The following is a 13,128-nucleotide window of genomic DNA, read 5'->3' as shown; positions in this document are numbered from 1 at the left end:
CCAGCCAGCAAGATCCCTCCTTCCCCAAGAGCCAGCCCCAGATCCAGCCTCAGGGGCTTGCCCCTCCCAGAACTATGGGCTCCCTAGTGGCCACATTTAACCCCTGGCCCCTCCTACTGATGCAGCTCCAAATGCTCCGTCTTGGAGGTAGGGATTGGCACAGTTATCTATTAGCTGTGAAATTAATCTGTCCCTGCTCTCCCTCACCCTTGAATCCCCCTGAATCATCAAAGCTTGTGGCTGGCCCGTGGACGTGTGAGGAGCAAGCCCACTTCTCTGGGCTGCGGAGGTAGAGCTCGCCTTGCTGGAGGAAGGGGAGGAGAAGGCAGAGCAGCTAGGCTCCTGCTGCTGTTAAGGCTTTCTCACAGGTGAGGAGGAAGCAGCTCTGGGGCCGGGGGTCGGGGGGGAGGTTAGGGCATGCACAAAAGCTGGTGTCCCAGGGGTCCTTGGTCTGGGGAGGTGGACAACTGGCAAGTAGGGGGGTAGGAAGGTCCTCTTGGTGGCTGCTTAGTGTGCAGAGCCTGCTTGCACTCTGGAGCCAGCTGGCCTGGAACCAGTGCCCAATAGCATTAGCTTCTTCCCAGGCATGAAGATGGCAGGGTTGTGGCTGCAGTGGCAGAGAGCTCGGATGCCAGCGTGGGCAGCTGGGTGAGAGCCCCGAGCCCCGGGGATGGAGGCCGAGCTGCAGGGCAGGGCAGGGACCACAGTGAGGCAGGCAAGGTGGACAGGGCACAGAATGTCAGCAGGTGCTGTGTCAGGAGCACAGCGTCCATGCAGCCCTGAGAGTGACGGTTTCCTAAATGTTTGCTTCCTAGGCACCTGGCTTGCGTCTTCAGTCCTGCTGCTGGAGAAGCAGCAATGGCTCCCCATGCCCGGAACCTGCTGCCCCAGCCTCCTAGACTAAGCAGTCTTAAGAGGTTCAGGGAGAGGTGCTCTAGGGAGAGCCACTGAGACCTTTCCACGCATGCACACTGTGTTGGGACATGTTGGCCCATGAGGGAGATAAAGCATACTGCTCACAGCCAGGCCATTCCTGGTCAGGCCCCCTGCCCCAGAGCCCCAGGGGTATCAGTCTTGGCAGGCCTAGACAGGGAGGAAATTAGGAGTGGGGTTCCTGACTTCCATCCCCTACCAGTGTCTGGGTGACCTTGGCTAGTCCTTCCAGTTCTAATCAAAGGCAAAGCCTCCGTTTTTCTGTCTCTAAACGGGAGAACCATATCCTCGCTGCTGCTCTCTCTGGAATGCGGGTAGAGAGGAAGGCTGGGAGGCCTCTGCAAAGTGGGAGTCTCCTGCCTCCTGGCTGCCAGGCTGGTCCTGCCTTTGGACCAGATTAAAAGAACCTCCAACATGGGTCCCAAAATAGACAGAAATGAGGCAGGTCACAGGGGCCTCCCAAATACCTCTGAAAGCTGCCCAGCACCCCAGATCCCTCCTCTTCTAGCCCAGGATTTCTTTGCTTTGCTTTGCTTTTTTTTTTTTTTTTTTTTGAGACAGAGTCTCGCTCTGTCACCCAGGCTGGAGTGCAGTGGCACGATCTCAGCTCACTGCAACCTCTGCCTCCCAGGTTCAAGTGATTCTCCTGCCTCAGCCTCCTGAGTAGCTGGGACTACTGGTGCCCACCACCATGCCCAGCTAACTTTTTGTATTTTAGTAGAGATGAGGTTTCACTGTGTTGCCCAGGCTGATCTTGAACTCCTGAGCTCAGGCAATCCGCCTGCCTCGGCCTCCCAAAGTGCTGGGATTACAGGTGTGAGGCACCGCGCCCAGACACTAGCCCAGGATTTCTGATCATCCTTCAAAGCCCAGTTCAGACCTCACCTCTCTCTAGAGCATCCCCCCACCCCAGGCCAAGGATTAATCTCTCCTCATTCTTCCATCTCACCTCACCGAAAGCATTTAGGACCATGCCTGGCATGCAGCAAATGCTCAATTGAAAGACATTTTATGTCTCTGTAATAATTTCTTGCAGTGCTCAGAACTAAATTAACCATAATCTTTGGTTCAAACTCCAGTACTATCACTGGCCCATGATGGCTTTCTTTAATTGTTTAATTATAATTTATTTTCAATAATATAATGAACTCCCACCGGGCAGGTGGCTCATGCCTATAATCCCAGCACTTTGGGAGGCTGAGGCCGGCGGATCACGAAATCAAGAGATCGAGACCACCCTGGCCAACATGGTGAAACCCTGTCTCTACTAAAAATACAAAAATTAGCTGGGCACGGTGGCATATGCCTGTAGTCCCAGCTACTCAAGGCTGAGGCAGGAGAACCACTTGAACTCGGGAGGCAGAAGTTGCAGTGAGCTGAGATCGCGCCACCACACTCCAGCCTGGGCAACAGCGCAAGACTCCATCTCAAAAAATAACAGTAATAATAATAATGAACACCCATTAACTGATCACCCAATCCAAAAACCCAAAGGTTTAGAATGTATTATCTTACCCTCTTCTCTCCCTCATCCTCCCATCTGCCCTCCAAGAAGAAACCATCCTCTTGAAGTTTGTGTTTATTATCAAATAAATGCAAGACTATAGGTACCCAGAGAGGCAAGAGGGCTGGTAGATTCTTCAGCAGAAGTAGCTGTTTCTCCAGCCAAGCTGCAACTCTCTTGAGAGCAGCGTCTGGCTTCCTTTTTTGCTGCAGTGTGAGCGGCATGGGGCTGGCCACACCACATGGTCGGTGGAAGCTACTTGGGGCACCAAGAGCAGGAAAGGTGAGGCCTGAGTGCACGTCGGGAGGCACAACACGGATCCAGAATAGGGAAAAGGGCTTCTGGTTCTAGCTCACTGCACCTGGCAGGTGACCGTGTGACTTCAACCCTGCCCTGTGACATCACACAATGTTGCCCAGGTGACCCAGCTAAGTGGAAAAGCTCACTGCTTTTCCAGGCCTGGGCAGAGAGAGGGCCCCCCATCTCTCCACCATCCTGGGGGTGCCAAAAGCCAATTGCCTCGTTGCTGACCCTGCCCAGCTGGCCATGGCTGGCAACCCCCAAGGCCCCTCCACCCACAGACCATCTTGCTGCTGAGAGATCGAGGACCTGTCCCACCTGCCCACCCTCCCCCTCCCCGCCATTCAGACCCCAGGGCTGATGTGTGGCACCCCTGAGACCACAGTGACCTCCATACTGTCTGCTACCCGTAAGACTCCAAGACGCCCAGGCCAGCTGTCCGGGCAGGACTGATGCCTGATCACCCACTGATACCAGGTATGGTCCCAAGATTGTTAAGCAAGGCCAGACATCCCTCCCCTCAAGAGGATGGGATGGAAAAACAGAAAGGTGAGGCCAAGGACATGGGTCATGCACCTGCATGAATCCGTCCCTCCTCCCAAGGCCCTCCTTAAAAGTTATGTGTGCGCCTTAATTATGACAAAAGCTTCCCTTCTCTGGGTCTCAGTTTTCACAGCTGTGAAATGGTCCCTGTGGCTGTCCCAGGTTAGCTGCCCTATACTCTTGCGCCACGGGGGAGCTGGAATGCAGTGTGTGCTTGCAGATGTTGTCCATGCTGACCACCCGTACCTGGTGGTTCCTGCCATCCTGTTGCTGGGATCACATAGTCTCCGAGAGCCCACTGAGATGGTTCATTACACCCGTCCAATCGCTTCCAGGAGATTTCCAGGCTGCTGTCTTGGCAGCCCTGATGCCCCTACTGCCCCCATGCTTCCTAGCCCTGGCCTTGATTTTCCGGGGCCTAGGCCCCTGCCCTGGAACACAGATGCTTGGGTCTCTGGAGAGAAGGGACTTTTGTGTTTTGTTCATTGCTGTATCCCCAGCACTCAGCACAGTGCCTGGCACATAGTAGGTGCTTAATAAAAAGCTGTGGCCCGGCAGCAGGGCTCTGCCAGGAAAGGACTAGCATCTCAGTGCAATGAGATGCAAACAGTTCAACGCAAGAGAGCCCTTACCTTCCTCACTGGCAAGGCTGAGCCCCTGCCCTAGATGGTGTCATTCACCCACAGGGATGGCAGAAGGAGCTGAGACCAAAGGCACACAGGTACTTGCAAACTGGGAAACCCTCTTTGTGGTTACACTCAGGTTGAATAAGCCACATAGGTGGGGGTGCCCAGGCCCTAGTGTGATTTCCACTTTATTGCTCTGGAGTTTGATGTCTCTGGCTCCTGACATTCTCTGCCCACAGCTGGCCCCTCTCAGACTCCACCCTCCCTATTAAGCTTCTTTCTGTAATGCCACACACTCAGGACCAGGCACCAGGTTGACCTGGCACCCTAAGTGCCATCTGGTCCCCGCGTGACCTATGGAGCTGGATTTGGGATCCAGGGAGTTGCGTGGGAGTCCTCAGGAGGAGCCAAGTTTGCTTTGATTGGTAGCTTTGAGAAGCACTTTTGATAGCTGGGTGGAATCGCCTGTAAGGTTGCCCATCATGGCCGGGCGCGGTGGCTCACGCATGTAATCCCAGCGCTGTGGGGATTCTGAGGCAGGAGTTTGAGACCAGCCTGGCCAACATAGAGAAACGCTGTCTCTACTACAAATACAAAAATTAGCAGGGTGTGGTGGCACACAGCTGCAATCCCGGTTTTTCGGGAGGCTGAGGCAGAGGAATTGCTTGAACCTGGGAGGCAGAGGTTGCAGTGAGTTGAGATCACGCCACTGCACTCCAGCCTGGGCAACAGAGTGAGACTCTGTCTCAAAAAAAAAAAAAACTGTTCATCATGTATATATAATATATATTCATGTTTCTTCTTTTGTGAATCCCCAGATTCGTGTTTTCTTAATTGAGGTGATGTTTGTAGGTTTCAGTGCTCTTTGTATACTGGCGATATTCATCCTTTTATGGATATATATAGAGCAAACATTTTCTCCTTTTTCTCTTTTCTTTGTTTTGCAGGGCGTTTTTTACCATTATAGAAGCTGGTATAGATTTTTTAAAATGTAATCAAGCCCACCCTTTTTTAATGATTTCTGACTTTTGTGTCATCTTCGGGAAAGCTTCTCTGCTCCAAATACCGCAATTCCTCTTGCTGCCACCAATGGATGCTCAGGTTATGAGTTCCAGGGGGTATCCACTGTGGAGCAGAGAAGGGAGCCACATCCGAGGAGGCATGGTTAGAGCACCGCAGAGACAGCGGGAGTGTGGGTCACACCGACCCTGCTTCCAGTTCCAGCCCTGGCCCCAGTAGCTAAGCTGTGTGCTTTCACGCAGAGGGTTTGCTTTCTCTGAGTGTGCTTCCTCACCTGTAAAACAGCTTTCCCCTGGTCACAGGAACTCCCAGGAAGGTTTAGATGCTGAAACTGAAAGGAACCTGGGGGACCATTTTTAACTGAAAGTCCTGGGAAACTGCTGGGAAATAGCCCCACTGCAGTCAAATAAGTTGCCCACATGACAGATCTGGGCAGCCAGGCACCCTGCCTCCCAGCCCAGCCCCGCCCCTCTCCAGCTGGTGTGGGTTTTCAGACACAGGGCCCTTCTAGAGGGTGGAACTGGGCTTCGCTCCTCAGGCCTCCCAGACTGCTGGAGGAGAGGGGTGGCAAGGGAGGCGTGGTGGAAGAGTTGGTCTCCTTCCATCTCTATCGCTGCCAGAACCAAGTTAAGCCCCCACCCCACCTTCGGGAGCTGAATTCAAGGGCCATTAACTCCTTCCCATGGTTTCTGCCTCCTCCTCCCACCGCTGCCCCTCCCCCCAGCACTCAGATTCAAAAATGCCCTAAGTGGTGGGCAGTCCTAGTTCCCCCAACACCTGCTGGCTAATCCTGGCCTACTGAGGGCAAGGCCACCTGTCTGGTTGGGTAAGGGCACTGGAGGTAGCAGCTTCTGGATCTGGGGGACGTGTATTCTCACCTCCTAATTAGTCATCTTGCTAGGCGAGGACCACAGCCTGCACCAGGCAAGTCGAGGGAAGGGAGGGAGCAAGGCATAGGGATGACAGTTCTGGAGTGAGACCCAGGGATTAGCGGTCCAGCAAAGAGAAGAGCTGGGGCAGAGGCACGGAAGGAGGAGGGAGCTTGGCGGGTGCGAGAATCAGCCAGGAGGCCAGTGTGGCTGGAGCGGAGTGACCCATAGGGCCCCATGGGACAAGATGAGGTCAGCTTTCTGGGTCAGCTCCTGGAGGGCCCCACGGGAACATTACCAGGCCCAGTGGAGTAGCTGAGAGTGCTGAGCTTTGGAATCAGGCCGACTTTGGTGCCCACAGCCCAGCCTCTTGTCCACTGGCTGTGTGGCCTTGGGCAGCTAAACTGGCCAAACCCCTGCCTGGCGAAGCTGCCTGCCGATCTCTGCACCCTAGCAGTGTTGGGTCGGTTAACCGAGAGTGAGCCTGAGAGGCTGACGGTGAGCACCCAGCTCTGTTCCCCGCCAAGAGGAGACATGAGTTTCCTCCCCAGAGCTCACCATGCCCCTACAGATGGGTTTGTGCTGCCTGAGACTTACAGGGGGATTTCCCCATCACCCCCAGTTCACTCCCCCTTGTGTAACCCGGTATGTGCATTTTCTGTTCTCTCATAAACCCTCCAGTGCAGGCCAGGGTAAGTGACTGGTTGAGGACATTGGTTCTGATGCAAGACGCCTGTGAGGGAAGTGGGCAGATTCCCATCCAGACGTGGGAGGGTTGGCTGCCCTGGCCCCCCATCCCCATCCTGGCATCACCCTTGGCCCCAAGCCTCCCTGGCCCTGGGCCCAGCCTACCCAGCGGGCACATGCCTGCAGGCCTCACCAGGAGGCGCCAGCCTGGCAGCTGGCCTCATGCCCAGAACTGAAGCACGAGCAGTTCTTGCCAAACTTCCTGCAAGCATTTTTCCCAGAAGGGAAGGCTGTCCCCAAGGGGGAGGCACAGAGGAGGTAGAGGAGGAGCCAGTGCGACTCCTGGCTGGGTCTGCAGGTGCCTAATTGGGCTCTGGGGCTGCCAGGGAGTCAGTGAGAACCTTGGACAATGGTGGTGCTCCTGGGCCCTCACTTGTGTGACCCTGTGACAGGGCCTGTACCCTCATAGCAAAAAGAGGAACCCATGAAGGAACATTAATCAACCCCCCAGCTCACTGCAGGAACTTCAGGCACAGTAACCACGGAAAGGCTGAATCACAAACCATTCCAGGCATTCCCATTGGCCAGGTGGGAAACTCAAGGCTCAGAGAGGTGGGGCAGAGAGGTGGGGCCAGAGCTGAGCTGAAACCTAGGTCTTTTCTTTCTCCCTCCCTCCCTCCCTCCCTCCCTCCCTCCCTTCCTTCCTTCCTTCCTTCCTTCATTCTTCCTTCCTTCCTTCCTTCTTTTTTTTGGATGGAGTCTCAGTCTATCACTCAGGCTGGAGTGCAATCTCAGCTCACTGCAACTTCTGCCTTCCCGGTTCAAGTGATTCTTCTGCCTCAACCTCCCGAGTGACTGGGACTACAAGCTCGTGCCACCACACCCAGTTTACTTTTGTTTTCTTAGTAGAGATGGGGTTTCACCATCTTGACCAGGCTGGTCTCGAACTCCCAGCCTCAAGTGATCCACCTGCCTCGGCCTCCCAAAGTGCTGGGATTACAGGCATGAGCCACCACACCCAGCTGCGCTGAAACCTAGGTCTTTTGCCCTGGGGCTGCCAGCCTTGCTCCTGTGCCACTAAATCAGGAGAGCAAGGCTTCGGGGGAGTGGGGGGTCATGGTGGTGGGCAGTGAGGGTGGATATGGGAGGAACCTGCCTACCCAGGAGGGCAAGGAGCAGCACTCTGGCTGTGCCCCATCCCTTACCTCCAGGCAGGGGCATCTTCCCCTCCTGGAGGAGGGGAAGGAGGAGGGGCAACCTTCATCAACACCTCTGCAGATGGTGACAGGCTCTGCTGGGTCCTGGAGGAGGGTAGGGGTGGCCTCCTCAGTCAGAGGAAGGAGGGGGGTCTCTCTGCAGGACTGGCACTTCTGATCTGGGGGGCATGTATTCTCACCTCCTAATTAGTCATCTTGCTAGGCAAGGACCACAGCCTGCACCAGGCAGGCTGAGGGATGACAGCTCTGGGGTGACACCCAGGGAGGAGTGGTCCAGGCTGAGAGAACAGCTGGGGAGAGGCCGGGAGGGAAGAGGGAGCTCGTGGGTATGAGAAACAGCCGGGAGGCCAGTGTGGCTGCAGCGGAGTGACCCACAGGGCTCTATGGGACAAGAGGAGGTCAGTTTTCTGGGCCAGCTCCTGGAGGGCCCCATGGGCCATTGCTAGGCTCTGAGAGAAGCAGCAGGCTACTCCAGGGTTCTGAGCAGAGGAGAGAGAGGGTCCAGACCAATCTGTAAAGTCTCACTCTTGCCGCTGTGTGAGATCGGATGGGGTGGAGGGAGAGCCGGATAGGAAATGAGAAAGCCGTCAGAGGCGAGTCGGGACGTGCGGGTGTCTGGGAGGGACCTGAGTGCTGACCTGAGGATGCCGAGAAGGGGTCAGAGTCCAGAAATGGTTTGAAGGCGGAGCTGACAGGATCTGCTGAGGAACTGCATGAGGGATGGAAGAGGGAGAGAGCGAAGAATCAGGAAGGACTCCAAGATGTGGGGCTTGAAAAACTAGAACAGATCACCATTAACTCATTAAGGAGTTGGGGCAGACAGCAGGAGGAAGGGTTTGAAGAGGAGGCAAGAGCTTGTTAGCTTTGAGAGGCCAGTAGACCCCTAGAGGAGCTGTTGAGGGGGTGTGTGGCTCCGATTTGTGGGCACCCCACACTGTCATGAGAAATGGATGAAATAACGTCCCTAAAACTCCTCAGGGCAGGGCAGAGACTCAGGCACTGTCCCCTTTTCTTAGCCTCTGCCTGAGGTTTCCAGGAGCCAGCAGGGGTGGTGCGGTGCCCAGGACCCCCAGGCTCAAGGTAGGAGCAGAGCAGGTTCCAGATAGGCCAGTCCAAGCCCTCATCTCCCCACTGGTGAAACTGACTCTCAGAGCATGGCTGGCTTTGGTAGCCGGTGTGGTGAGAGGCAAAGCTGGTTTAAACCTGTTCTCCTGACCATCAGGGCTCTTCAGGAGCTAGCCCATTCTGAGCCAGGGACCCAGCCTGCCGGGGCTGCCATCAAAGCCAAAGTCCGTCCGGGGCCCAGATCCTTGCTTCTGTCTGGGCCTCAATCTCCCCTCTGTGTAATAGGACATTGTTAACCCCATCCACCAAGGCCTGCCCTGGAATGCAGGGTCTGACAGGCTGAGCTTGCCAGAGACGTGGGACAGCCTCCCAGTGGCCCCTCAGGACTCCACCACCACCCTGAGGAGGTCCACTGCTCATCTCCCAGGACCAGGAATGCCCCTCTATGGCCCCTCACATCAGCTGGAGGGACAAAGGGTAGGGAGGCCTCCTGCCGAAGGAGGCCTACCAAGGATTAATCTGGGTCAGATTAACTGGGAGTGGACAGTCAGCCAGCCGGCCTCCTCTCTGCTGCCTTCCCTGACTGGCTCAGCCGGCCAGGGCTCTGTCTCCTCTCAGCAACTCATCACAATGGTCCTTTGGGCCGTGAAGCCATGAGTTACCGAGCTGCTGTGTCCCCGCATGGGGCAACTGGCACAGGAGGCCCTGGCATGGGCGGGCACCTCCTCCTCCCCAGTCCGCAAATTTCCTTAGGTAGAAGACAGGTGGGGCATCTGGGACGGACACATGTATTCACCTCCATGTAATGCGCAGAGCGCCCCCGAGGCATGGAGAAGCTTTGTAAGCTATAAAGCGCTGTGCACAGGAAGGACCTGAGGTGACGGGTGGGCTGAGGCGAGGTTACGGGACAGACTGAAGAAGGTGGCCCATTGCTGGAACTGAAAATGCAGGTGGGATTTAGGAATTACAGGTGAGGGTACTTGCTAAAGCCAAGGCTTAGAAGTAGGACCGGACTTGAAAGGTGAGGCGGCCTGTCTTATCCTGGATCCAGGCCTGGGGGAGAGGCTGAGTGGCACTGAGGGATGTGGGATGGGGACAGAGGTAGGGAGAAAATGGGGCCAAGCGACTGCCCTGCAGAGTGGGTGGAGGGCTGACAGAGGGAGGCAGGCACTTGATGGGAGCTGTGATGGGGGGCTAGATGTTAGAGGGTGGCAGTGAAGGGAGGTGCTGCAGCAGAAGAGGCCACTCAGGGCCAGGCGCAGAGACTCACACCTGTGATCCCAGCAATTCGGGAGGCCAAGGCGGGTGGATCACCCGAGGTCAGGAGTTCGAGACCAGCCTGGTCAACATGGTGAAACCCTGTCTCTACTAAAAATACAAATATTAGCAGGACATGGTGGCACATGGCTGTAATCCCAGTTACTGCGGAGGCTGAGGCAGGACAATCTCTTGGACTCGGGAGACAGAGGCTGCAGTGAGCTGAGATGGCACCACTGCACTCCAGCCTGGGTGACAGAGTCAGACTCTGTTTAAAAAAAAAAAAAGAAAAAGTAAAAAAAGAGGTCACTCATCCTTGACTCTCCCCATAGAACACTGAAGGCCCAGAGGAGCCCCTGGTCGCCTCCCAGAGCATGGAACCGGAAATCGGTCACCTGTCTTCCTCTAACAAGGAGACCATCATGGTCACCCTCCATGGGGCTACCAACCTGCCTGCCTGCAAGGATGGCTCTGAGCCGTGGCCCTATGTGGTGTTGTAAGTAGCTGGGTGAGAGTGGGGGCAGGGGATGGGTTGGGGCTGTGAGCAGAAACAGGGGGACAGCTATTTGGAATACGACCACCCAAAGGCCCAGGACGGGGACTGTCATACCCAGAGAGGAAAAGCCGAGTATGACTCACAGAGGCGCTGTGAGCACTGCCTGGCATATCCGCTGCTGCATGGGAAGCTGCTCACCGGGGCTGGGCAAGGCCGGGTGCCAAGGAATCAGAGCGTCACCCCCCACCCCACAGCAGCCGGGCAGGGATTGGCCACAGCTCAGCTGCAGTGGGGCAGGGCCCTCTCATGCAGAGGCCTGGGCTGGGCTCATGGGGGTGATGGTCAGATTGGGGAAGGGGAAGATTTGGGGCCTGCCTCTTCTGACTTCTGGGTGCCCCACCCCATCATGCCCAGCCCTGGGGTAGGGTCCTCATAGCCACCCTCCCCTCCCCTCCTTCTCCAGCCTCTTCTGTCAGGGGGACTCCCTTAGTTCTGGGCCTTTAATGCACCGCACACGCATCCTCCAGCCAGCTGCTGTCAGCGTACACACTTCCCCAGCCTGGTGCCAAGGCCTGACATGCCACGTCTATGCCCACCTCACGGGTCTCACTTCTCCCAGAAAGGCACCAAGGGCAACACAGTCTCCATTCAGCCAACATTCACTGGGGTCACTGGACGTCTGCTCAATCTTTACTATAAAGCACCCTCCAAGGAGCATGTGGCCCCTAGATCTCTACAGACAGATGGTGGGAGCCGTGGTGGTGTCCCACCAAGCCACCCTATACTTCCCCAACCCCACCAATGCCAGCACCATTCAGTTCCTGCCAAGAGTCTGTTGCCCACATTTCTTTTAGGGAAGTGCCTGACTGCCTCAGCCCTCTTACCAATGCCTGCTGAAATCCTCCCTTGAAAGCCTCCTCCTCCAGGCAGCCACCAGAGTTGAGCTCTCCCTCCTCTGGTGCTCCAAGCAGAGGTGACCCTGGTTTGAAGTAAGCTTTATATCAGTATGGTTTATGCGCTCCTCTGGAGCTCCCTGAGGACAGATCTCCTCCTCCATTTCCCCCAACAATGCACCCAACATAGGCCTGAGCCCAAACTTAGGGGCCAAGGAGTGACTGAGGCCAACACCTGGTTACTATGACAAGTCTCGTCCCTCCAGTCCCCCACGGTGAGACCAACAGGTGAAACACTTGCCTCAAAAGCCCCATTTGTGCCAGCCCAGCTCCTCGGCCCTCCCTCCCCCAACTCCATTTCCTTGGTGAGGGAAGGGCAGGTGGAGGGAGCAGGCTTGGCAGGGAGGCTGGTTTCTAGCGGCGGAGCCAGCCTTCTCCGCTCAGCTATTTCCATAAACCAATTATCGCCGATCATCTCGGGAGATTGAGGCCCTGCCTGTCACCAATCCAGCCTGGGCGGCGGGGCGGGGAGCTGGGTGGCCGCGTGGCTCTTAGGCAGGCACCGCGACCCGCGCCATCACCCGGTTGCCATAGGAACGCGCGGCTGGCGCCTAGGCGACCTGAGCCTGGGTGGGGGTGCAGAGAGCGGGGCACACCCTGAGTCCGCCTGCGCCCTCCCAGTGGCTGCGGCCCGTAGGGCGAGAGAGAGGGTAGGGACTGAGAAGGCGGGGAAGGGGGAGGGGAGAGCAGGTCGCCACACCCCTCTCCAGCTGGGAGCAGCTCCGGGGCGGGGCTGCAGCCCGCCTCCTAGGGCTCCAGACAGGCGGAGCTGCCACCAGCTCGAGGTGGTGCTAATGAGATGCAAATGAAAGGAGAAGGAAAGGCTTCTGGGAATGAAAGCCCAGCTGTCGGGACCTGAAGGGGGCTTTCAGTGGTCGCCCCCAGCCCCAAGCAGGAACCCCAGAGGGAGGATCCAGACCCTCAGAGACCATAGATCCTGGAAAGGGTTTTCTATCCCTGCGCATCTAATTCCAAATACACAAGTAACAAAGCATAAAATAAGCATAAGAAAGTTCACTGAAGTTTTTGTTTTGTTGGTGATGAATATTTCAAAGCTTTTAAAAAATATATATTTATTTGTAAAGACTTAAATGTAAGACCTGCAACTGCGAAACCCCTACAAGGAAACACAGGGGAAAGGCTCCTTTACATTGATCTTGGCAATTAATCTTTAGCTACGACACTAGAAGTACAGGCAGCAAAAGCAAAAATAGTGAGACTGCATCAAACTAGAAAGTTTGTAAAGGGAATAATCCTCAAGATGAAAGGTAACCTACAGTATGGGAGAAAATATTTGCAAACCATATATCTGATAGGAGTTAATATGTGAGGAATTCATACAACTCAATAGCAAAAAAACAAATCACCCAATTTAAAAATGAGGAAAAGGCCAGGCACAGTGGCTCAATCCCAACACTTTGGGAGGCCAAGTTGGGTGGATCACCTGAGGTCGGGAGTTGGAGACCAGCCTGACCAACATGGAGAAACCCCATCTCTACTGAAAATACAAAATTAGCCGGGAGTGGTGGCGCATGCTTGTAATCCCAGCTACCTGGGAAACTGAGGCAGGAGAATCACTTGAACTTGGGAGTCGGAGGTTGCGGTGAGCCAAGATCACACCACTGCAATCCAGCCTGCACAACAAGAGCAAACGCCTC

The 13,128-nt window shown here is 55.7% G+C and overlaps 1 protein-coding gene across 1 annotated transcript in view; it reads left to right on the top strand.

The window, feature by feature from the left end:
* Positions 1-4,876: 4,876 nt before the first annotated feature.
* LOC108317550 (coiled-coil domain-containing protein 33-like) overlaps positions 4,877-13,128 on the top strand; it is a 60,213-nt gene continuing 51,961 nt past the window's right edge. The window contains exons 1-2 of the mRNA XM_037745519.1: positions 4,877-5,070; positions 10,354-10,517. Of these exons, the coding sequence (XP_037601447.1) occupies positions 4,921-5,070; positions 10,354-10,517 (314 nt within the window). The 5' untranslated portion in view covers positions 4,877-4,920. The remainder of the gene's footprint in view (positions 5,071-10,353; positions 10,518-13,128) is intronic.

The sequence above is a fragment of the Cebus imitator genome, unplaced genomic scaffold (assembly GCF_001604975.1).
Source record: "Cebus imitator isolate Cc_AM_T3 unplaced genomic scaffold, Cebus_imitator-1.0 Scaffold203, whole genome shotgun sequence".
Classification (NCBI taxonomy): domain Eukaryota; kingdom Metazoa; phylum Chordata; class Mammalia; order Primates; family Cebidae; genus Cebus; species Cebus imitator.
Note: the sequence above shows the minus strand (reverse complement) of the source record. Positions and strands in the feature narration are given on the sequence as shown.